This window comes from Urocitellus parryii, chromosome 7 (genome assembly GCF_045843805.1).
Source record: "Urocitellus parryii isolate mUroPar1 chromosome 7, mUroPar1.hap1, whole genome shotgun sequence".
Lineage (NCBI taxonomy): Eukaryota > Metazoa > Chordata > Mammalia > Rodentia > Sciuridae > Urocitellus > Urocitellus parryii.
Genome location: NC_135537.1, coordinates 122,775,844 through 122,801,103, shown reverse-complemented (window position 1 = coordinate 122,801,103; position 25,260 = coordinate 122,775,844). Strand labels below are relative to the sequence as shown.

The following is a 25,260-nucleotide window of genomic DNA, read 5'->3' as shown; positions in this document are numbered from 1 at the left end:
ACACGAATGCATAGGAGTCAAAGATGAGATCTCCAAAGCTGTACCCATAAATGAGGGTGAACACACAAGACTCTTGGATGGGTAAAAATGCATTGCAGGGCAAATTTAAGTGTTTCAAATGACAATTATATCTATTAGTACATCACATCCTGTATAATAACTCTGTGGGGGAAGCCAGATGGGTATTAACTGCCTTTGCAAAGACAAACACAGAAACTCAGGTGAGGTCAGCCATGCTTAGCCGATAAATCCCAAAGACAAGACTGGCTAGAGCTGCCTGTCTTAACCAAATCTTCCTTGAGTCTCAAAAAAGAGCTTGTCTACTTGGAGACTGAGCAGACTTCAGCATTGCTTGCTTTGGGACCAATTAAGAGCATGGGTAGACAAATTCTAGTGGCCATTTTACAAATACTTCTTCCTCCACTATCTCTGCTCCATAAAGTAAACCTTAAAAGAACTACAACCGAGTGGGGCTGGCAGGTGTGGATCTTCCATTTCTCAGCAGGGAACACTCTGGCTTCCCACCACTATTTTGTAAGCCCTCCAAGAAAAAGTAACCTCAATATCAGGTTCAGAGGCCAAAATGGAGCATCAGAACCATGTGCTCGTTATTAAGCTAGTATTGTCTTGATTTCAAAAATCCTTCCTTTCATACCATGCTTGGAGATGCTGGGTTTGGGATTCTGCAAATCATATTCTTGCTTTAGGCTCTGATCAACTCAGCCTGTAGGACGCGCTAGCAAGAGCCTGCATGGCTAGAGGAGGAAGATGGATCTCCCTGGTGGTTTGCTTCCTGTCCCTGTCCACTTTCCCTATTAATCCTATTTATCCATCCAGACAGTGGCAAACTCCTTCTAGGAACATATGGATCCAGTTTGGGGCTTTTCCAACACACAGAACCAGTCTCAGACCTCTCAGAGAGACCAGTGTATTCCCTTTGCTGACCCAGCTTCCTGCAGGGGTTACCCTCCTTGGATCTCTTCAGATTATCTTTACGCCCTTTGCATTTTCCTAGTTGATAATTCTTCATAATATCATCTCTGGTAAAAAATAACTGGCGTGATCTCTGTCACCTGCCTAGTCCTGACTGATGTACCTACAGGTAGGTCCTCAGCATCTGTGGTGGAACTGTCCAAATCCACAGGCTGCAGAGCTGCAGCAGGGCTACCCACCCAACTCAACAGCCCACATATTCTGATGTGGTTTCTCTCCGCCAACCTCTGCATGAACCCGAGCAAGTTCAAAGTTAAAGGACAGAGTGTACTTTGTGGCCAATGGAGCTTAATTGCTGTACATTCTTAGGGGATGGCTGCAAGGACTCCTAGCTAGCCATTTGCCTATTTCTCCTTGCTGGCCGGTAGTGAGCTGTATGGAAGCATCCTCATCATAGGTTTGCGGGGGAAAATGATCTTGTTATAGTTTGCGGTGGGACATTCTCTGGAATCCTTTTGTAAATACGTGGGTTCTGGGGCAACAGTAGCATCCAAAAAAGAGTAAGTTGCCAACATTGATAACACAGTCTCTGATAGCATATCCTTGAACACAGCTTCTTCAGAGGACTTGAAGGACTTTATTCTCCCTCCCATCTGGAGGCTGCTGGAAGGCTTGTTCAGCCGTGATGCCCGTTGACTTTCCCGGAAAGTCTGCCTGTATTCCAATTCTCTAGTTTTGCTTTTCTCAATGAGTCTTTTTACCACTGGGGAGATATAGGTGACATAAGCTGGCCAAGGGTCATTTTTATCAAGCAGTTTCTTAGGAAGTCCGATGTTTTCTGTGGGTCCTACCAGCAAAGAGAAATGCAGGCTATTTAGAGGCAGTCATATACAATTATTCAAAGTATTGAGCATAGAGGAGCCAAACCTTGACCTCTTCCCCATCGTGCCCCGCCCTTATATTCCACAGGAATAAAATCCAATCCAAAGTGGGGGACAGAAGGATATTCTATACAGTATTTCAGTTAAAGAATAGTGGAAATACTAAAGAACAAGAGACTTGAAGTCAGGTAGGCAGGCTTGCTTTCAAATATTTATCTAACCTCAAATTATTTAAGCCCTTCAACATTTATTTTTTTTTCACCAATAAAAATGGTTAATATAAGGTTAGGGTAAGGACTAAATAAAGTAAGCCAGCCCTTGGTCTTTGTGGGGTATTTATTGATTTCAGGACTTCCCACAGTGAATCTGCAATTGCTGAAATTCCACATATAAGATAGCATAGAATTTGCATACGCTCTATACACATCCTCCCATATGCTTTAAATTGTCTTTAGATTACTTTTAATACCAAATACAATGTAAATACGTTTCTGCTATAGATAGTTTGAGAGTAATGACAGGAAAATAATCTATTTATGTCAGTACACACACACTTTTTTTTAAAATAAATGACAGCAGAATGCATTACAATTCTTATTACACATATGCAGGAAAATTTTTCATATCTCTGGTTGTCTATTAAGTATGTTGACACCAATTTGTGTCTTCATACATGCACTTTGGATCATGCTGTCTATATTTTGTATTCACAATTGTGTGAATCTAAAGATGTGAAACTCAATGCTACAAAGAGCCAACTATAGTATATTTTAAGGACTTGGATCAAGTGACATATCCTAAAAAACCATAAGCTCTTCACCAGAGCTGCTGCACAGAAGTTCTGGATGTTTGGGGTGGGGTGGGAAAGGCTGCCTATCAGTTTTGCAATTCCTTTGCAGGTACCAAATTATGGACAGGTCAGTCTTTCCTTCCTTTATTTGCAACCTGACTCTATCTACCAGGAATGCCTCCAATTTATTTTCTGTAGCTGCCGCCTTTCCCTGTTCACCCCAATGGTGTGTAATTTCCTTCCTCTTCTGTCATTTCAATAGGAGTTTGAGAAGGACTGGCGAGAAACCGTCATCTTGCCATCTCCAACCCAAATTCGGTTAAAAATGCTATAAATGAGGATAATCAAGAGAAGACACAGATTATAGTAGACCCCCTTATCCTCAGTTTCACCTTCTAGGATTTTCAATTACCCAAAAATATTTCATAGATAATTCCAGAAACAAATAATTCATAAGTTTTAACTAGCTTTTTAATGATATGTTGTTTTAGGTCTATTTTATTGTTATTGTCATTAGTCTCTTAATGTATCTAATTTATGAAGTAGACATTGTCATAGGTATGTACTATAGAAAAAAACACACTATGTATAGGGTTTGCTACTAGCCACTGTTTCAGGCACTCATGGGTATCTTGGGATGTAGCCCTTGTGGGAATTACTATACACAGTTCTTTCCAGCCTGCCTTTATGACATTCGGGAGCTGGAGCTTCTCCAGGGACAGATCTGTCAGTAAAGAATGTGCCACCGAAGGGTTCCATCTTCCTCTGAGAGTCCTCTGTTCCTCTGTGGAGGAAGGCAAGATGTAATGACATCGCCTTTCACTAGAAAAGTCCCAACAAAATTTCCAAGCACAGACTTGACTGTTCATTCTTGTGTCCTTGAAGCAAAGATCTTTCAGGTTAGCATAGTTGTATGGCTCTGGCAGAGGCAAAAACCAAACCCCTGGAGCAAACTGAGGAGCAGCCCCTTCACATCCCATGCACAGGGTCTGACCCCTACCAGCAATAACAAGAGAGGCCATTTCACAGAGCCCTGCCTTCTCTTATCTCCACCTTTCCTTCTTCTGTTTTTAACTTTGTCACATTTTCCCTCTCTTCCTGGTCTGTTAGCATTCCTCATAATGTAGGTCCATGTAGCTTTGGGGAAACACACTTTCAGCCAGGGCTTCCTCAAACTAACCTAAGAACACAATTAGTAGCCACCCTTAGAATCCCAAGCCCTATGGTCTCTGCAAGAGGCTAAGCTGAGTCCACCTTCATAGAAGAGGATATGCTTTCCTTCCAGCTAGAGGGAGGTGAGGCCCAAAAGGCTTCAAGGCATGGCCTTGCTCAAACTCCTTAGGTTGCCCTGACCCTCTTCTGCAGGTACTCTGCCTTATGGACTCCTAGTGCTATGGTGTGAGTGCTGGGGTTTGTGTGGAGGTTGGTTCAGAGAGGGAGGGGGGGAATCCCCATTTCAAAGCCATACCATCTATTCTACCAGACTCTGCATGTGGCCATGTCCCTGCAAGTGTGCAAAGTTCCACTCTCTACCTACATCTCCCAGCCTAGGATTGGGATTAGGGTGTGGCAAAGATGGCAGCAACCAGGAGAGTCAGCTACAAGGGCCCCAAGCACAGGCTGAAATAGGGAAGCCTTAAGGGTCTCTGTGGTCATGCAGATGGTGATGAGAACTATGGTCAGCATGTCTAACTGGAGGACTTGTTCAAGCACAGAATGCAAGGCCCACCCTCAGGGTGGCTGATTGCAGGACAACCACCACTAAACCAAAAGGGGGGAGGGGGAAAAACAGAAACAAAAACAAACACTGGAGGCCTTGTAGGGTTGTATTATTAACTGCCTAGACAGGAAACGGGACATGTTTTTAGTTCTTTTCCAGTTTTGAGACACGTGCTGTTACCCAAGAATTCATTATTCGATATATTCAGTTTTTCCATCTCTGTGGCCTTTACACATTTAAAAGGGCTGTGGAGTATTTCCACTATCACCTGCCAAAACTCTGTGAAAAAGGGTTGCAGTGGTTTCTACTAAGTTCCCAGGAGATGTTGGTGCTACTGTAAACCACACTTTTGAGAAGCATTGGTCTAGCGCAGTATTTCTCAAATTTTAGCAAGCAAACTGGAGAGCTTCTAAAAAGATACCTGGGTCCCACCCTTAGAGATTCTGATTCAATAGGTCTGTTTTGAGGACCTGAGAATTTGCTTCTTCAACTAACTTCCCAAATGATGGTGATGCTGTGGTCCATGGACCATACTGAGTAGCCCTCACCTAGACCAAGCAATAGTTCTAAACATTTCTTTCAGCTGCAGCATCCAGGAGGGTGATGTGTTCATGTGTAAGCAATTCTCAAGTTTCCCATGTCTTTTTTTCTCCTTTTCAAGGAACATTTGTGGAATGAGAGTGAGCATGTCACAGGGGTAACCTTAAATCCCACTATTTTTTTTTTTTTTTTTTTTTTTATTGGTCGTTCATAACATTACATAGTTCTTAATACATCATATTACACGGTTTGATTCAAGTGGATTATGAACTCCCGCTTTTACCCCGTATACAAATTGCTGTATCACATCAGTTACCCTTCCATTGATTGACATATTGCCTTTCTAGTGTCTGATGTATTCTGCTGTCTGTCCTATTGTCTACTATCCCCCCTCCCCTCCCCTCCCCTCCCCTCCCCTTTTCTCTCTCTACCCCTTCTACTGTAAATCATGTCTTCCATTTGTATTCTCTTGACTTACCCCTCCTTACCTCTTATATGACATTTTGTATAACCCTGAGGATCGCCTTCCATTTCCATGCAATTTCCCTTCTCACTCCCTTTCCCTCCCATCTCTCATCCCTGTTTACTGTACATATTCTTCTCAAGCTCTTCGTCCCTACCCTGTCCTTGTTTACACCCCTTATATCAAAGGAGTCATTTGGTATTTGTTTTTTAAAGATTGACTAGCTTCACTTAGCATAATCTGCTCTAATGCCATCCATTTCCCTCCAAATTCTATAATTTTGTCATTTTTTAATGCAGAGTAATACTCCATAGTGTATAAATGCCACATTTTTTTTATCCATTCATCTATTGAAGGGCATCTAGGCTGGTTCCACAGTCTTGCTATCGTGAATTGAGCTGCTATGAACATCGATGTAGCAGTGTCCCTGTAGCATGCTCTTGTTAGGGCTTTAGGGAATAGACCGAGAAGGGGAATAGCTGGGTCAAATGGTGGTTCCATTCCCAGCTTTCCGAGAAATCTCCATACTGCTTTCCAAATTGGCTGCACCAATTTGCAGTCCCACCAGCAATGAACAAGAGTGCCCTTTTCCCCGCATCCTCTCCAGCACTTATTGTTGTTTGACTTCCGAATGGCTGCCAGTCTTACTGGAGTGAGATGGTATCTTAGGGTAGTTTTGATTTGCATTTCTCTGACTGCTAGCGATGGTGAGCATTTTTTCATGTACTTGTTGATTGATTGTATGTCCTCCTCTGAGAAGTGTCTGTTCAGGTCCTTGGCCCATTTATTGATTGGGTTATTTGTTATCTTATTGTCTAATTTTTTGAGTTCTTTGTATATTCTGGTTATTAGGGCTCTATCTGAAGTGTGTGGAGTAAAGATTTGTTCCCAGGATGTAGGCTCCCTATTTATCTCTCTTATTGTTTCTTTTGCTGAGAAAAAACTTTTTAGTTTGAGTAAGTCCCATTTGTTGATTCTATTTGTTAACTCTAGCGCTATGGGTGTCCTATTGAGGAATTTGGAGCCCGATCCCACAGCGTGTAGATCATAACCAACTTTTTCTTCTATCAGATGCTGTGTCTCTGATTTAATATCAAGCTCCTTGATCCATTTTGAGTTAACTTTTGTGCACGGCGAGAGATAGGGATTCAGATTCATTTTGGTGCAAATGGATTTCCAGTTTTCCCAGCACCATTTGTTGAAGATGCTATCCTTCCTCCATTGCATGCTTTTAGCCCCTTTATCAAAAATAAGATAGTTGTAGTTTTGTGGATTAGTTACTGTGTCCTCTATTCTGTACCATTGGTCCACCCGCCTGTTTTGGTACCAGTACCATGCTGTTTTTGTTACTATTGCTCTGTAGTATAGCTTGAAGTCTGGTATCGCTATACCGCCTGATTCACACTTCCTGCTTAGTATTGTTTTTGCTATTCTGGGTCTTTTATTATTCCATATGAATTTCATGATTCTTTTATCTATTTCTACAAGATATGCTGTTGGGATTTTGATTGGCATTGCATTGAACTTATAGAGAACTTTTGGTAATATCGCCATTTTGATGATGTTAGTTCTGCCTATCCATGAGCAGGGTATGTTTTTCCATCTTCTAAGGTCTTCTTCTATGTCTTTCTTTAGGGTTCTGTAATTTTCATTGTATAAATCTTTCACCTCTTTTGTTAGGTTGATTCCCAAGTATTTTATTTTTTGGGGGGATATTGTGAATGGAGTAGTTGTCCTCATTTCCGTTTCAGAGGATTTGTCGCTCATATACAGGAACGCCTTTGATTTATGCGTGTTGATCTTATATCCTGCCACTTTGCTGAATTCATTTATTAGCTCTAATAGCTTCTTTGTAGACTCTTTTGGGTCTGCTAGGTATAGAATCATATCATCTGCAAATAGTGATAATTTAAGTTCTTCTTTTCCTATTTTTATGCCTTTAATTTCTTTTGACTGTCTAATTGCTCTGGCCAGTGTTTCGAGGACTATGTTGAACAGAAGTGGTGAGAGAGGGCATCCCTGTCTTGTACCAGATCTTAGAGGGAATGCCTTCAATTTTTCTCCATTCAGAATGATGCTGGCCTGTGGCTTATCATAGATTGCTTTTACAATGTTGAGGTATGATCCTGTTATCCCTAATTTTTCTAGCGTTTTGAACATAAAGGGATGCTGTACTTTGTCGAATGCTTTTTCTGCATCTATTGAGATGATCATATGGTTCTTATTTTTAAGTCTATTGATGTGGTGAATAACATTTATTGATTTCCGTATATTAAACCAGCCTTGCATCCCAGGGATGAATCCTACTTGATCATGATGTATAATTTTTTTGATATGTATTTGAATCCGATTCGCCAGAATTTTATTGAGGATTTTTGCGTCAAGGTTCATTAGAGATATTGGTCTGTAGTTTTCCTTCTTTGATGTGTCTTTGTCTGGTTTCGGAATCAGGGTGATGTTGGCGTCGTAGAATGAATTTGGAAGTTCTCCCTCTTTTTCTATTTCCTGAAATAGCTTGAAAAGTATTGGTGTTAGTTCCTCTTTAAAGGTTTTGTAAAACTCTGCTGTATACCCATCCGGTCCTGGGCTTTTCTTAGTTGGTAGTCTTTTGATGGTTTCTTCTATTTCCTCTATTGTTATTGGTCTGTTTAGGTTGTCTATATCCTCCTGGCTCAATCTGGGCAGATCATAGGACTCAAGGAATTTATCTATGCCTTCACTATCTTCTATTTTATTGGAGTATAAGGATTCAAAGTAATTTCTGATTATCTTCTGTATTTCTGAAGTGTCTGTTGTGATATTGCCTTTTTCATCCCGTATGCTAGTAATTTGGGTTCTCTCTCTTCTTCTCTTCGTTAGCATGGCTAAGGGTCTGTCAATTTTATTTATTTTTTCAAAGAACCAGCTTTTAGTTTTGTCAATTTTTTCAATTGTTTCTTTTGTTTCAATTTCATTAATTTCAGCTCTGATTTTAATTATTTCTTGCCTTCTACTTCTTTTGCTGTTGTTTTGCTCTTCTTTTTCTAGGATTTTGAGATGAAGTATGAGATCATTTATTTGTTGGTTTTTTCTTTTTTTGAGGAATGAACTCCAAGCAATGAATTTTCCTCTTAGAACTGCTTTCAATGTGTCCCATAGATTCCGATATGTTGTGTCTGTGTTTTCATTTAACTCTAGGAATTTTTTAATTTCCTCCTTGATGTCTTCTAAAACCCATTGATCACTCAGCAACCTATTGTTCATTCTCCAGGTGATGCTTGCTTTTTCCTTTCTTCTTTTATCATTGATTTTCAGTTTCATTCCATTATGATCAGATAAGATGCATGGTATTATCTCTACCCCTTTGTATTGTCTAAGAGTTGCCCTGTGACATAGTATATGGTCTATTTTTGAGAAGGTTCCATGTGCTGCTGAGAAAAAAGTGTAGCTACTTGATGTTGGGTGGTATAGTCTATATATGTCAATTAAGTCTAGGTTGTTAATTGTGTTATTGAGTTCTATAGTTTCCTTATTTAACTTTTGTTTGGAAGATCTGTCCAGTGGTGAGAGAGGTGTGTTGAAGTCTCCCATGATTATTGTATGTTGGTCTATTAGACTCTTGAACTTGAGAAGAGTTTGCTTGATGAATACAGCTGCACCATTATTTGGGGCATATATATTTATGATTGTTATGTCTTGTTGGTGTATGGTTCCCTTGAGCAGTATGAAGTGTCCTTCTATATCCCTTTTGATTAGCTTTGGCTTGAAATCTATTTTATTAGATATGAGTATGGACACTCCTGCTTGTTTCCGCGGTCCATATGAGTGATATGATTTTTCCCAACCTTTCACCTTCAGTCTATGTATATCTTTTCCTATCAAATGCGTCTCCTGTAGACAGCATATTGTTGGGTCTTGTTTTTTGATCCATTCTACTAGCCTGTGTCTCTTAATTGGTGAGTTTAAGCCATTAACATTTAGGGTTATTATTGAGATATGGTTTGTTCTTCTATCCATATTTGTTTATTGATGTTACTAAACCTGATTTGTTGTCCTCTATGACTACTTTCCCCCCTTTACTGTCCTACCTCCCATTGTTGGTTTTCAATGTTGTTTTCCATTTCCTCTTCCTGTAATGTTTTGCCAAGGATTTTTTGAAGAGATGGTTTTCTAGCTGCGAATTCTTTTAACTTTTGTTTATTGTGGAAGGTTTTAATTTCATCTTCTAACCTGAAGCTTAATTTCGCCGGATACACGATTCTTGGTTGGAGCCCATTGTCTTTCAGTGTTTGAAATATGTTATTCCAGGATCTTCTAGCTTTCAGAGTCTGTGTTGAGAGATCAGCTGTTATCCTGATTGGTTTACCCCTAAATGTAATCTGCTTTCTTTCTCTTGCAGCTTTTAAAATTCTCTCCTTATTCTGTATGTTGGACATCTTCATTATAATGTGTCTAGGTGTGGATCTCTTATGATTTTGCACATTCGGCGTCCTGTAGGCTTCTAGGATTTGGGATTCTGTCTCAATCTTCAATTCTGGGAAGTTTTCTCGTATTATTTCACTGAATAGACTGTTTATTCCTTTGGAATGGAGCTCTGTGCCTTCCTGTATCCCAATGACTCTTAAATTTGGTCTTTTGATATTGTCCCATAATTCTTGGATGTTCTGCTCATGGTTTCTTAGCAGACTTGCTGAGCTGTCTATGTTCTTTTCCAGTTGAAATACTTTGTCTTCATTGTCTGATGTTCTCTCTTCTAAGTGATCTACTCTGCTGGTAGTATTCTCAATTGAGTTTTTAAGTTGGTTTATTGTTTCCTGCATTTCTAGAATTTCAATTTGTTTGTTTTTTATTACCTCTATCTCCCTGTGAAATTGATCTTTGACTTCCTGGATTTGTTTGTCAATGTGATCTTTCATTGTCTGATTTTGCTGTCTCATGTCTTCCTTGAGACTCCAGATCATCTGAAGCATATATATCCTGAACTCTTTATCTGATATTCCATCTGTTGCAGCTATTACCTCTTCTAAAGTTGAGTTGACCTGCATTGCTTGTGGTCCTTTCTTTCCTTGTCTTTTCATACTGCCCGCGTTTCTTTCTGCTTGGTGCAACTGTTGTGTTTTGAAATTTACCCCCTATTTATTTATGTTGCTCTTGTATACTTGAAAAGTCTCCCTTGCAGGTGCGGGCGGCGGCTGTGCCCCTACTCCAATTGGGGTGACGTGTCTATCACGCTGGCGGCTCTCTGGGCCTGTCCCGGGAGTGGAAGGCGGCTCTGCTCTGTCCGTATTCCAATTGGGGTGTCGTGACTACAATGCTGGCAGATCACTGGGCCTCTTCCGGGCGTGGGCGGTGGGCTTGGCTGGTGGGATTCCACCTAATGGCAGTCCCTAACCTCCCTGCTTGCTAATTAATGGCTTCTCTGAGGCGCCACGCCTTCTGTAGCTGCGGGGCAGGCCGCGCGAATCAGTTGGCCTGGATCTCCGGGGTCCTGCTGCTGGCTGTTTTGATGCTACAAGCTGTTGGAGAGTGGTGGTGTATTCTTCAGCTTTCCCGGATGGTGGCCACTGACTGCCTGGATGGAGTGTCCGCTGTTTTGATGTTGCACTCTGAAGGAGAGTGGCGGTGTATCCTTCAGCTTTCCCGGATGGTGGCCGCTGACTGCCTCGGTGGAGTGTCCGCTGTGGGGGATGGGACTGTGCCGCTTTCTTCCCCTTCTGAGAACCCGAGCTCGGCCCAAGGGTCCGTGTGGGCTTGGCTGGTGGGATTCCACCTAATGGCCTTCCCTAACCTCCCTGCTTGCCAATTAATGGCTTCACTGAGGCGCCACGCCTTCTGTAGCCGCAGGGCAGGCCACGCGAATCAGTTGGCCTGGCTCTCCGGGCCCTGTTACAGGCTGCTGGGATCCCTGGCACTCTATCACTTTGATTCTTTCTGCTTGCCCCTCCCCCAGCGCTGGCTAGCCAGGTTTCCTTTTGGCTGCTACTGGGAGGAGGGGTTGGAGGTCAGGTGTCTCTGGTTTCCCCCTAGCCTGTATGGAGGCTCAGCTTGATACTCCCTCTCCCGGCAAGCCTAGGAGAGATTTTATGCGAATTCCCGCTGTCTGGGGGGTGAGCTGAATGACACCAACCTGTTTTGATGTCGCACTCTGAAGGAGAGTGGCGGTGTATCCTTCAGCTTTCCCGGATGGTGGCCGCTGACTGGCTCGGCGGAGTGTCCCAAATCCCACTATTTTTATAAGTTTGATTATTCACAAATTTCAACAACTTTTAAACATACCCAACCATAGGCTAGCATTCTGGAGATCTGTTCATACTAAAAAGAAAAATACAAGCCTACTTGTGTTAAACTTATTTAGATGCAGCAGACTCCCTGCTATGAGTCTCGGTAGCAATTTTCTACAACAGTCCATTTTCAAATGAATTCATGATATCATTTTTCTGAGGCTAAGGAAGAAATAATGTCCACATAATCCTCTTAACCTGGAAAGTTTTTTGTGGAATATTTTTTTAAATGAAATTTAAAACAGCATATTTCTCCTTTTAAGACCTATCTTAGGTTTGGAACTAAGGTCATCAGGTCCCCTTCTAACATAAAGCATGTCATCCAAGTGGTCACCCAGCCTGTTACTTTTCATCTCCAATGAAAGAGGACTTATAAGTTATCTCCCATGTTAGAGCTGTTAGAATTTGTACTTCTTCTACCCATAGGACTTTTGAATCATGTCTGATGATGGAAACGTGTGGTGGTATTTGGAAGATTTTTGGATAATACTTTCCATCCTTCCTTCTAAGTCTCTGGTTAATGAGATTGAAGCATCAGGACCCCCCAGTCATTAGTGAATCCTACCCAATACTAATGTGCGTATGTTCGACCCAGTGCGTCTCACTGCATCTCATTGGGCCCCTGCAGAAGCAGGCTGATGTGGCTGCTAGCACAATTCTATAGAATAGTAGATTTCTCTCATACTTGCTGTTGCTGAGGCTGAGAAACTAGAGACAACGAATGGGTAGAGTGTTTGAGACTGTCAACATGCATGGGGAGGACTTGTTTGTTTAAAACCAGCAGGAGATAAATATTTGACATTAAGTCAGAAGACAAGCTGTGGCTTTTTCTAATTTCCTTCAACACCAGCACAAAGGTTCTATTTTGTCTTCCTATAAATGAACTACAAACCAGTCTCCAGACAGAAAGAGCATTGATGGGAGGGGCAAGAGATCACACCGAAGTGACCTTCTTGTTTCTCCTACAGACGCGAAGATCCATGTTCAATCCAGTGGACCAACTCCTCCAAGTTCCCACGGAGTCTCTCATTCCATCATTTTCAGAATTTAATCTGACATGCTGTGCTTGACTTAGGATCAGTCAAAGAAGGAACCCTTATCTGGAACCTGATCTACTCTTGTGATCTTGATCATGTTTTTTAACCTGTTAGGACCTCTGTTACTATAAGGATGAGAATGAATTCCTGTCTTGCTCTTCTCAGGGATACATAGTTGTTGTAATAAAATGTCTGGAAACTAAAGTGCTTCTAAACCAGTGCAACCTGGACTTTCTGCACATCGGGATTACTGGGGATCTTTAAAAAATACAAATGCAAACTCCCACTCCAGATGTTGTGATTTGACTGGAATGGGATGTAGTTCAGGCATTGGAATTAAAAGCTTCCCAGAATGGCAAGGGGGAGGAGGATGGATAAAGAGATGTTTGATTTGATCAATGCACACTTATATTCATGTATTCAAATATCACACTGAACCCCATTTAAATATAGGATTAATCTATGTTAATCAAAAATTTAAATATAAGCTTCCTGGGTGATTCCAATGTGCAGCAAAACTAGGGAATTGATGTTCTAGAGTCTAAAATGAAAACATTGAAGATTTATAAGGTATTATTACTAATGACTTAAAGACAGGAAACAGATCCAGAAGATCTTTATAATTCCTTTATAGTTCTAAGACACAGACTTTCATTCAAGAATCATTGTGTGTGTGTGTATGTATATGTGTGTGTGTGTGTGTATGTATGTATTCAGTACTGCATCTCAGTGGCCTTTAAACATTTTGAACATTTTAAAGGGCCATTGAAGCTGGGCCTGGTGGTACATGCCTATAAACCCAATGATTTGGGGGCAGAGGCAGGAGGATCAGGTTTGAGGCCAATCTCAGCAATTTAATAAGCCCCTGTTCTCAGTATTAAGAATACAATAAAAATGGGTGAGGATGTAGCTCAGTGGTAGCGCACCTCAGGGTTCAATACCTGATACCCTGAAAATAAAATAATAAAATGGTCATCAAGCATTTCCACCACTAACACCTGCCAACCGGAACTGACTTAGATCAAAGGAAGAGAAGAACCAAGGCTCAAAGCAGAGAGCTGAGGACACTGTGGCTGTGGATGAGATTCACATGCAAAACTAATGATCTCATTCTGTCTGTAGCCACAAGCTGCAGCCTTATCTCAGGAAACCGTCTTTCAAAAGGATTTTGTGGGTTCCAGGCAGGATTGATGGATGAGTGCATTGGCATAAGTCAACCCAACTCGGACTTTTTGCCCTATTAATGCTGTGAAAATAGTGCCGTTTGCATACTCATGATGGGCAAGATGTTATCTTTTGTATTCCCATGGAATGCAGGAGGCTCTCAAGCGAATAAGTATTGTTTAAAGGGAAAGAAAAAAAGAAAGGCTCATGGCAAGGGCCACCCATACAGTCATATAGATTATTTAGCCTGGGAGTCACCATTCAGATGATCTAAATTGTGCAAGATTATATGTCCTCAGTCAAGTTTGAAAAAAATGTTCTGTTCAACAAATACCCTTTTCAAGCAGTATCCTTAGAGCCTACAATATGTTAATCTGTTCCATAACTCTCCAAAGGCAGAAGGAATATGCAAGTATCTTTGGACCTCGTTTGACTTGTGAATCATCATTCATTCATTCATTCATTCATTTATTCATTCATTAGGCAAGGCATCTCATGGGACTAGAAATTCATGAACCATTTCTGTGGGCTCTGAAGCAAAGCCTTTCTCCAGCCCTGTGCAAAGAAATTACAAGCCTCAGAGGATGTTCAGACACAAAAGGAGAGAAGGACAAAGTTACTTAGTGAATAGCTGGGTCTTCCCTAATTCATCTCCTCTGAAATCAGTGTGAGAGTCCCCACAAAACTGTCCATACTCAGAATAACAAGCCAACACAGGGTCCTAGAGCTCCAGTTGCAAAAAAAATCAGTGGAAACTAGACCTATTTTCCCTCTGTCCAGCCTTTTTAAATTTCTTCTCCACTCCAGTCTTCCGGTTACTTATCTTGCTTGTGTCTCATCTTTTACTCCCCCCACCCCCATACACACACAGCTATCCTAACACACATTTTCTCAAACAGGAACCTAATGCTAAATCTCTTTTGGCCTCTGCATTTTATCCTCTTCAACCTTCCATCATTTCCTCCCCTACCCTCTGTTTCCTTTTCTGCCCTCTGGCCACTCCTTGTTTATTTTTGGCTAAAGAGGAAGCTGCCATTAAGGCCAGGAGTGTCTTGGAAAGCTTATCTCTGAGATCTAGAGAAATGTCCCTAGGCATGAATCAAAGAAGTGCAGAGTGTGGTTTTCAGGCTGATTTCCAGCTAGAGTGAGCTAGCAGGAAGCCTGGAGTCTGCATGCCCCACTTTAAAAGGACAGACTCCCTGTATTTCATGCCTGGGGAAAACACTGAGTGTATATCTGACCAATTTCCCCACACACACTTTATTATTGCTCTCTCTACTTCTTTACCTTGCCCCTATCTCATGGGTGCACACACAAACACACACACACACACACACACATACACACACACCACTATCTCATGGGCTCCAGAGGGGGAATACACAAGATAATCTTGGATGTGCCTCTAGTAACACCCATGCTCAAAAGCATTGGAAATCCCAGACCAATTGAGAAGATCAAGGGGAGGGGATGGTGGGGAGAGGTAATCTGGCCTCTCAGGAAATAAGCAGCATTCTCTGCTCCTCTCCCGTATGACAATGTGCTAGCAACCTTCCCTTGCTCACTACTGTCTTTTCCCAAATACATACACACTCAGAGAAAAAACAAGTCCATTACTATATTATCTTAAAAAATCAAGTTGCAAATGGTGGGCCACTTTGATAGTTGTCAGAAAGTTCTACTCTATATCATGCCTCTTTTGGGGGGGAGCAACTATCTTTAGCCACACCTAGGGTGGAGAGATGGGAATCTAATCAGAATTGCCCATCTTCTAACACGGACCTGGCATATCACTACCATTTATGGTGGGTAAGAGGGGATGTACTATTTTGTATAATGTTTCCAAATATTATCCAAATGCCTTTTCCTAACAATTATGCACATAGTTTGAGAGTGTTTTATTTGCCAACAGTGGGAACAGAGTTCAAGTGTGTTTGGCCGTGTGACATTCATTCATTCATGCATGCATGCACACACTCAGCAAATTTATACTGAGCGTCAAACCATGCTTCTCACCCAAACCTACTGTGGAGCCTCCACACTCACCTCTTGCTTTGGGGTCAGACCTTTTTTAAGGGTCCACAAAGTAGGTTTCCCATGAAGCAAACAAAATTCATCTATGGCATGATGTCATCAGAAATGAAAGCAGAGAAATTCCAGTACAGAGACCAAAACATATCCCATCAGGCACTCTGGGACTGTGCATCATCTCCATGTGCCAGACCCTGGAGACACAAAGAGAAATGAGATGATGCTCAAGGAGTTCATAGCCCCATGAGGAAGACTATCAGTTTCCTAACACAGACTGGATAGAGATGGATGTAAAGAAAGAAATTCAAGAAGAAAAAGAATGATTGTTCTGAGTCTTAAAGAACAGGGGGAGTGTTGGACTGTGTTTAAAAGTCAGCCTCAATGTTCCCAAACACGGAACAAAATGCTTTTTCATTCAAGATTTGCATTCTTCTTCCCATAAGCAGATAATTGAGGCTGCTTCCAAATGGCATGTTTTCTGCACATGAACTACAATGTTGAATGCATTGGTACCTTAGAAATTCACTATAGGAAGCAGCATTAGATGCATTCGATATCTATAAGGTACAACTCTGAATCTGAATTTTATGTTTACTCAAGCACTATTCGATCATAAATATTAAGTTCCTATTTTAAAAATGTAATATGAAGACCCATTCGGTGCCATTAAACCCCAAACACAGGTGTGGCCATATTACCCAAAGATCGGGTGCCAAATCTTAAAATGAAATTTCCAGAATGAGCCAAACACGCTTAACAGAGGAGAGTTTTCCAGCCTTTCCTTCCATGGATATTCTTAGGGTAGAATTGTGTGGATTGATTGGCTAGACAAATAGGACAGATATGGAGAAACAGGCTGCAAGAAATAGCCCTACAACACCTCATGTTCAGGAAACCAAACATGAAAAGATTTAAGCAATTTGTGCCCAGAGACCTCTCTATGCCTGACAGCTGGCTCATGAGCAATGAGACCATGAAAATGTGTGGCCACACAATGTCTAATCAATCAGAAGAAGGAAGTCCTGCTCCACTGGAACAATGGGGACATTGTGAACCTAGAGAACACATGAGGGAAATAGCCAGGCATTTCCCAGGACTGGTCTCAATCAATGGCCCGGGCTACCTCCTTTTAAAATGTTCAAAACACTCGAAATCCACACCAGTGTTTGCTTTTAAGAGAGTGACTTGCATTTGAAACTTCCTAGAAGCAAAGTACTGAAGTGGTTGCTTTCCTTATGATTCAATTATTCCATCAGCATATTGACAGCTTGTCCTCAATAGCCCATGTGTATCCCAGTTCATGTCAGAATGTGAGAAAATACCTGTATCACACATTGCACCTAAAACTTGGTTCACAGGAGACTCCAAATTTTGATTAAAATCAAAGTTCCAGATCATCTGGGGTAAACTGTACACAGTTGAACCACAATCAAAATAAATTTTCATGCTAAAAATTAGAGCATTTGACTGTACTCTGTCATGAATGCTCTTCATTCACACCTGGCGATAATTGTCACCCTAAATCTACTTGCAAAATGGAAAAATAAACATGGGGAAGAAGCATTATTTGAGGATGAAGCAAAGGAAGGCAAGTTTGTGGACGGGTCCTCAGCACAGTTAGAGTTGGAAGATGAGGTGAAGGAGGTTGGTTACCTTGTGTGTATAAACTCTATGCCCATCAGCAGGTACCGCATTCCTTCCCACCACCACAGTCACTAGAAAATGAGGGGGAGGAGGTAAACATATGATCACCATTCCTAGAAAAGCAATTCAAGGCATGTGCTGTGTTGGTGATGGTCGTTTTTTTTTTTTTTTTTCATATGCTCTCATGATGAAATGTACTACAACGTTTCTCAGTATTTCTATGTTCTCTTAATGGAAATCATATATATCAACATTGTAAAAAGTTTGGAAAGATCAATTTTTTAAAAAAAAAAAAGAGATCACAATCCCAAGACCATCACACAATGATCATCTCACCCAATTCTTACATGGCTATCATCAACAAAAGTACATACCAACTTATCATTTTTGCTCTACTATTATCATACTGTGTTTTCTCCTGTTGTTAAAAGATTCCTCATCATATTTTAGAGGCTGCTTAATAATCCATCAAGGGAATGGATCATTATTAATCAGGCCTCCATTTGGAGATTTTAAAGTGCTTCCACGTTTAGCCATTATAAATGATGAGCAATATCTTTTAAAATACAGATATGTAATATGAATTGTAATGCATTCTGCTGTCGTATATAACAAATTAGAAAAAAAATTTAAAAAAGAACTAGCTGATGTCCTTATGTTTCTTATAAACCTCTCTATAGCAAGGTTCTCAGAAAATGTTGGCTGCTGGAAGTTTCTAGTCTACGAAAGGTCTCAGTGCTAACAATGCCATTTCCTCTCTAGTTGGTGAGAGGAGCATTGTCCCTTCCCTTCTGCCTTATCTGCATGGGCAAAGAGTAGGTAAGATATTTGCCACTGTGGTCTCTAGAGTTCTTACGTAGTAGCTCCAAGATCTAATACTTATTGCAGTGTAGCCCACTAACAATAAGAACAAAAACTAAAACAGTAGCTCCAAGCAAGCTGTCTCCTAACACCAAATGAAACAGACTTCAGGTACAAGAATTATGGTAAAAGCCATTCCAGGCATGGAAGGGCCAGGAAAGAGGTCAAAAAGAATCTGCTCCATGTAGCTAAGATTTACTGGGGACAGGAAATTGCCAAAGAAGCACCTCACCTACCGTAATGCATGTGTGAGATTAATGGGACGATTGGATGCCTCATAGTATGATGGTAAGGAAGCAACCATGAAAAAAAAAAAACTCTCTCTGGGATTATGGCTCAGCGGTAGAGCACTCGCCTCACACGTGCAAGGCCCTGGGTTCGATCCTCAGCACCACACTCAAAAATAAATAAATAATAAAGTTATAAAACAAAGTATTTAAGGATCGATCTTGTGCTTAAAATAAAGGAACACAAGAAACTACAGAAGTGGCGGAAGCTGGGCACAGTGGTGCACACCTGTAATTCCAGCTATTCTGGAGACTGAGGCAGGAGGATCCCAAGTTCGGGTTAGTCTGGGCAACTTAACAAGACCCTGACTCAAAATAAAAATTTAGAAGTGCTGGGGATGTAGTTTAGTGACAGAGTGTTCCTTGGTTTAATTTCCAGTTACACACACACACACACACACACACACACACACACAGTGATGAATATGTTTATCACCTTTGTCTATGACCAAACCACACTGAATGCACCCAATCTCTTCTGTTGTTATGTTTATCACCTTTGTTGGGGTGATACTATCATAAGCGTATGTACATATCCAGACGCATCAGATTGCAAACATTAAATGTGCAGATTCCTCCATATCAGTTGTATCTCAGTAAAACTGCTTTCAAAAAAGAAATTGCCAACTTGTGTCCCATATTTTCTATCAAGAAAGCAAGCCTAGAAAAGATCTCCCAAAGTTTGCAAGGTTTCTCCAGCATTGTGCAAGATAAAGAGTACCACAGATTTTGGAACACCAATAATTTGTCTCAGAGAACCAAGAGAATAAAAAACAGCAACTCATTGACTGTGTTAGTTGATGAATGTAGGCCTTTTTTTGCTGTTGTTCACTGAGCGATGGGAAGATTGGAATCACATCCTACTTCCACAAACATCTCCTCCTTTGAAGCTCATGCCATTGAACTGCACAAACATCTTTACCGACTACCTGCTGGCAGCTCCTGACCCCTGGCCGCCACTCCACACTCACTGACAACTTTAGTTCATGGCACACTGGTTTCCTTTACACCATTTACACCTGTCAGCCGTGGCTTCTTCACCCAGGAATGCACACCTCTAGTCTCAACCTCCCTTGACCTGCTCACCACCTGAGTCACTAAACATGGCAGGAGACAAACATCACTGTGCTGACGTTCTCACGTGAAATGTTGATTGCTGGTGATTCTACACTGTGAACCACGTGCTGGGCACGTTCTAAGCCTCTTATCTCTATTATCCAATTTAACCCCCACAAAATTCAAGTGCATTAGGTACTATTTTATTCCCATTTCACAGGCAAGGAAACTAGATAGCCTATGTAGGACATTAAGTGGTCTTTTCAACTACGGAGTGACAGAAATCAGGACTTACACTCAGGGGGTCTAGCTGCAAAATCCTTTTCTCTACTATTCTATGCTTTTGCTCATCTCCCTTAAAGAAAACCAACATGGCTGGTCCATCCTAATATTTCCCCTTTCCTACTCTTTTCAATTCCCCATTCTCTAAGCAACTATTTCAAACCTCCTCTCACCTGCTTCTCCCTTTTGCTCCCAATTAATGTTCTTGCCCATCCTCCTTTTTTAAGGGAAAACCAACATCAAGACCTCCCTCATCTCCCTTCCTATAAGTTCCTTCCTAGAAGTCAGGATTCAGCCTCAGTGTCACCTTCTCCGTGAGGCCTTTCCTGACTACCTAATGTAGCAACCAGCCACCATCCTTCTTCTATTTTAGTTCTCTGCATAATACTATCCCTACCCAACATTTCTTATGACTTATTCATTAGTTTATATTCTTCTAAACAACCAGAAGGTAAGTGTGAGAGCAGGCCTCTCATCCATTATCTTCGCTGTTCTGTTTCCAGGCACTGGGATAAAATTTACAAGATAAGATGTCATTGCAATTGCCACAGGAAACTATCCCTGGAATCTCCAAGAATCGTGAGAAATCTAACCATCCAGCAGCTACACACTTGTATAGGACCCAGTGAAAACTGGCGACAGCTGACTTGACAATAGCCAAATAGAAAAAAGGAGCACATTATCCTAAAAATATAATGAACAAATGTGGCAAATGAAAAGGCCTGGGTTCAGATCTTAGCACTGCTCCTTACTGCTTCAGAGTGAACAAATCACCTGCACTTGCGCTCTCTCTCTCTTTCTCTCTCAGCCTTATGTTTTGCACATCGGTAAAATGGGAATGACAACACCTCCCTTGCAGGATTATTGTGAAAACTGAATTAGATGCCACCTGTGAAGCACGGGGCGCATCACAGTAAACAGCAACAATTCCAGCGCTTGGAGACACGACATTAATTTCACCCTCCAGGAGTCAGATTTCATTGAAAGGTAAAATGAAGCCCTGTCCAATATGGGAAAGTCCTCAGAGAGACTAAATGAACCAAATTCTAATTCCATCTCTACTCCACTTCTCTCCAAATGTCCATTTCCTTTACCACCTGGTCCAATGTGTCTTGCAGCCCTTCTCATCACTACCAAATGAATCACATGGGGTATGCTCTATGCTATCATGGATATAATGGCCTTTCCACATAGTCTGTGTCTTCTTCCCTTGTGATCCTAATCAATTTACACACAAGGCCGGAACACTAGACTCTTCTTCTATCTGCTTCCGGGACCAGTCCGGTGATCCTTATTCTAGGAGGCCTCTCCAAGTGGAACTTAGGTTCTGACTGTAGTCAGTCCTTACTATGAACAAATATGGGCCCCAAAGACCCTCCCAAGTGGAACTATCCACATCCTACTCTGTATTCCCAAGTATCTATTCTCTATCTCGCCTGGCAGGGTTATTTACTTCATATATATTTCTCTTTCCTTAAGTTATTTCTTAAGGCTTAGGAGTGATACCTTTAAGTTCCAGTGGGTCTTTGACCCATATTTGTCCATAGTAAGGACTGACTACAGTCAGAACCTAAGACCAGGCTTGCTTACCTTGTTCTGAACTCTGTTCCTCACTTCTCCCAGATGGTAGCTCTTTCAAGTGTCTGGTGCAGCTCATTTTACTAGGTTTCTGAGAAACATACAATGAGGAGGGTAAACTGGCAGAAATGGAATGGAATGGAACACTAAGATGAATAGTTAGGGGGACAAAGGACAGCTGAATATATAGAGAATCGTGTCCTATAATTAAAAGTGAAAAATAACAATGGCCCTTTTTCCTACAGGTCAATAAAAACGTCACTCAAAATTGGGGATAAATCTTTAGTTATTAGTTTCACATGAATCTTCCTAAGCGCAAATATATATAAATAATATACAACAGAACATAACTGCTTGCCACATAGAAAATATGTGTGGGTAACATGCCAGGAAATTTTTAAGTTCTGACAAAAGGAGTTTTTGTTGAGTCAGAAATCCAATGAAACAATAAAGGTTTTAATGTGTCTCCTTGGCATGGTGGAAGGATGCATCAAATACTTCTAAAATCCAGGAACAGGCCCTTAATGGGGTGTGTTGTATGGATGTCCTTTTTCCAGTATATGCTTAGCCTTTGAGAGCCAGAGCAGCAGGAAAACCAGATCTCTCCTTACTGATATACACACACACACACACACACACACACACATATGTGTGTGTGTATAATACATGTGTGTATAAATAATTGTATATGGACTTTAATAAAAGTTATCCAAAGTTCCCCAAATAGTGAAGTGCCTATTAAACACTCATTTTGAATAAAGCACAGCATAAAATTATGAGCACACATTCAGGACAGGACAAGAACTTAGCTGTTTGACCCAGAATAAGATACTTACACTTCATAAGCTCCAGATTCTCACCTATAAAACAGAGGCAGTAAGAGGAACTGTCCTTGGATTGTCACGAAGATTTAATAAGGTAATTCACATAAGGCATTGAGCACAGGGCTGAGGCACAAGGTAAGAGCCTCTTGGTTGGGCTGTTAACCACATCATTAATATGCAGGATGGTGATGTCTTCCTTCCACGATGCCAAAACAATGAGGTCCAATGATCAGGCCTGAGAAAATAGGAACAAAAACTCATCTCACCAAAAATGAGCCACTAAGTTGAAAATCAGCAAAGAGATTAGATCAATGGGTAATTAGAAGATATGTTTTGGGGACCCTTCAACATAGCTGCTGCCATACTGCCATTCCCACATCACACATTCTATCCCATCCACACTACTTTTTAAGTTCCAAGATGTTTAAGGTATTATACCATCTGCTCACCAAAAAATACTTCATGGAGTTCATCCCTGAACCCAGCTGAATATATAGAAAACTGTGGCCTATAATTAAAAGTGAAAAATAACAATGGCCCTTTTCCTAGAGGTCAATAAAAAGGTCACTCAAAATTGGGGATAAATCTTTAGTTATTAGTTTCACATGAATCTAAGCACAAATATATATATATATATATATATATATATAATACATACATACATATATATACATACATACATATATATAATATACAACTGAACTTAACTGCTAGCCACATAGAAAATATATGTGGATAACTTGCCAGACAGGTCTGAGGCATCTGTGTCCACTTGCAGTCACATATGGGTACATACAGACACACACACACACACACACACACACACACACACAGGTTGATTAGGACACTCACATAGTCCCTGGCATGAGAAAGTCTATAAAACACACACATACATGTATATGTAAAAGTGTGCACATGCATGTGAATAAACACACACACATACACACTTAAGTCTCCAAGGTCAGCAACTGTGTCTACTCTGTGCCATCTCCAGGCAATCCTCCCAAATTTTGACATCCCTCTTCCCAGCTGAGTTCTGTTTCTCCTCTCAGATCACTGAAGCCTTGGTCTAGAATGACTTAATGAGCAAAACTGGGCCAAGAAGTCTCGCCAGATTCCTACTGAAAATAATCAGGAGACTTAGGTATGCAAACAATGTTAAAGGGGATGCGGGGTGGAGCAAAGAATTTGAAGTCAGGAAAACTAGTTTTAGCCTCCAGCTTCACCTCTTTATGTGGAATCTTGAGCAAGTTCCTTAATCATGCTGAACCTCCATGTTTTTTTGTATTTAAGATGGCAACATCCCGCCTCATGGGATATGCTGTGATTCAACTAATGTGATCCATAAAGTACTTTATAATTATTAGTTTGTAGTGAGGACCAAGAACTCTGAACTATTGGTATAAATTGTTGTTCTTTGATTTATAACCGGGTTTTGTTTTGGTAACAAGATAAATAACATTGCTTTCCAGGGTAAAAACCAGATGAACTCCAGAGACAGCAGAAATGTTAAGTTATTGAGACAGTGACAGTGTCCACAGACGGGGAGTGGGCTGGTGTTGGTGGTGTCTTGGGGTCCCCCTGCTTTTCTTAGGGTGGAGGTGAGATGGGATGGAGGTTGAATATAAATAACTAGTTTAGAAAATCAGAATTATGTGTTCCTCTGGGATGCTAAGCCAACAAAGGAACCCACCTTGCAGAAAGAATATGGGTAAACAAGGAACTCATTTCTCTCCACCCCTTATAACACATGGTTTATCAGACCTGTTAGGTTACAGGGTCCACAAGCTAAAGGAGTTCATAAGCCACAGGCCTCATAAGACCCGTGATAGGCAGACTGCAAGGCAGCTCACAATGATCTCAGGTCCTGCTATTCGTATCCTTGTGGAATCCCCTCCCCTTGAGTATGAGCTGTATCTAGTACCTTTCACCTTTAACAAAGAGAATATAGTCAAAGTGAGGGGATGTCACCTCTGAGGTTAGGTTACAAAAGTGTTGATTTCCATCTTGAGGGCTCTCTCACACATTTCCTCTGTCTCTTATCCATTTGGAGGGACACCAGCTGCCATATTACAAGCTGTCTCATGGAGAGGCCCATGTGGCAAGGAACTGAGGGAGATTTCTAATCAAGAGTCAGCAAGGAATGGAAGCCCTTGATTCAACAGCCCATGAGGAACTTCTTCTTGTCCATCATCATGAGGATGTTAATATTGTGGAAGAGGATTCCCCTCTTATTGAGCCTTCTGATGAGACCACAGTCCCAGAAAAAAATTATGACTGGAATCTCATGAAGAGATGCTGAGACAGGGCAGACAGTAAAGACACACCCAGATTTCTGACCATCAGAAACTGTAAGATAAAAATATTTATTTAAGCAACTAATTACCCCCAAAGGGGTAATTTGTTACACAGCAAGAAATAACCATACAAGGCCCAAGGAAAAATCCCACCTATGAGACTGAGGAAGAGAAGGGCTTCTTGTTCTGGCAGCAGCAGGTGAAATTTCACTAGGATAGAATAAGGCATGAAGAGGCCCAGATGTAAAGTTATGGTGCTTGTCTCACATTGCTTGATGGATACAGATAACTTAAATTTTAGTGGGTTTTTTAAAAAAATTTTTCTGAAGGGGCTGGGGATGTGGCTCAAGCGGTAGTGCGCTCGCCTGGCATGCGTGCAGCCTGGATTCAATCTTCAGCACCACATACAAACAAAGATGTTGTGCCCACCGAAAAAACTAAAAATAAATAAATAAATATTTTTTAAAAATTCTCTCTCTCTTGCTCTCTCTCTCAAAAAAAAAAAAATTCTGAAGACCAAGTCAAAATGGCTTTGTGAAAGTAATTAGATCAAAATACCCAGTCTTCCAGATCTGGTGGTAGACACCTGTAATCCTAGAAACTCAGGAAGAG

At 41.1% G+C, this 25,260-nt stretch overlaps 1 protein-coding gene across 1 annotated transcript; it reads right to left on the bottom strand.

Moving 5' to 3' along the window:
- Positions 1 to 1,337: 1,337 nt before the first annotated feature.
- On the bottom strand, positions 1,338 to 4,290 carry Cdrt4 (CMT1A duplicated region transcript 4). Its single transcript, XM_077801238.1, has 2 exons — positions 4,191 to 4,290; positions 1,338 to 1,780 (listed from the first exon to the last, which is right to left on the bottom strand). Exons 1-2 carry the CDS (start codon positions 4,288 to 4,290, stop codon positions 1,338 to 1,340), a joined length of 543 nt encoding a protein of 180 aa, XP_077657364.1.
- Positions 4,291 to 25,260: the final 20,970 nt, after the last annotated feature.

Excerpts from the sequence above, each read along its gene's own strand:
- Cdrt4 (XM_077801238.1), bottom strand. The coding sequence starts at position 4,290 with ATGCTGACCATAGTTCTCATCACCATCTGCATGACCACAGAGACCCTT. Across the intron at positions 1,781-4,190 it reads CCTTGTAGCTGACTCTCCTG|GACCCACAGAAAACATCGGA; the intron begins GTTGCTGCCATC and ends CTTTGCTGGTAG.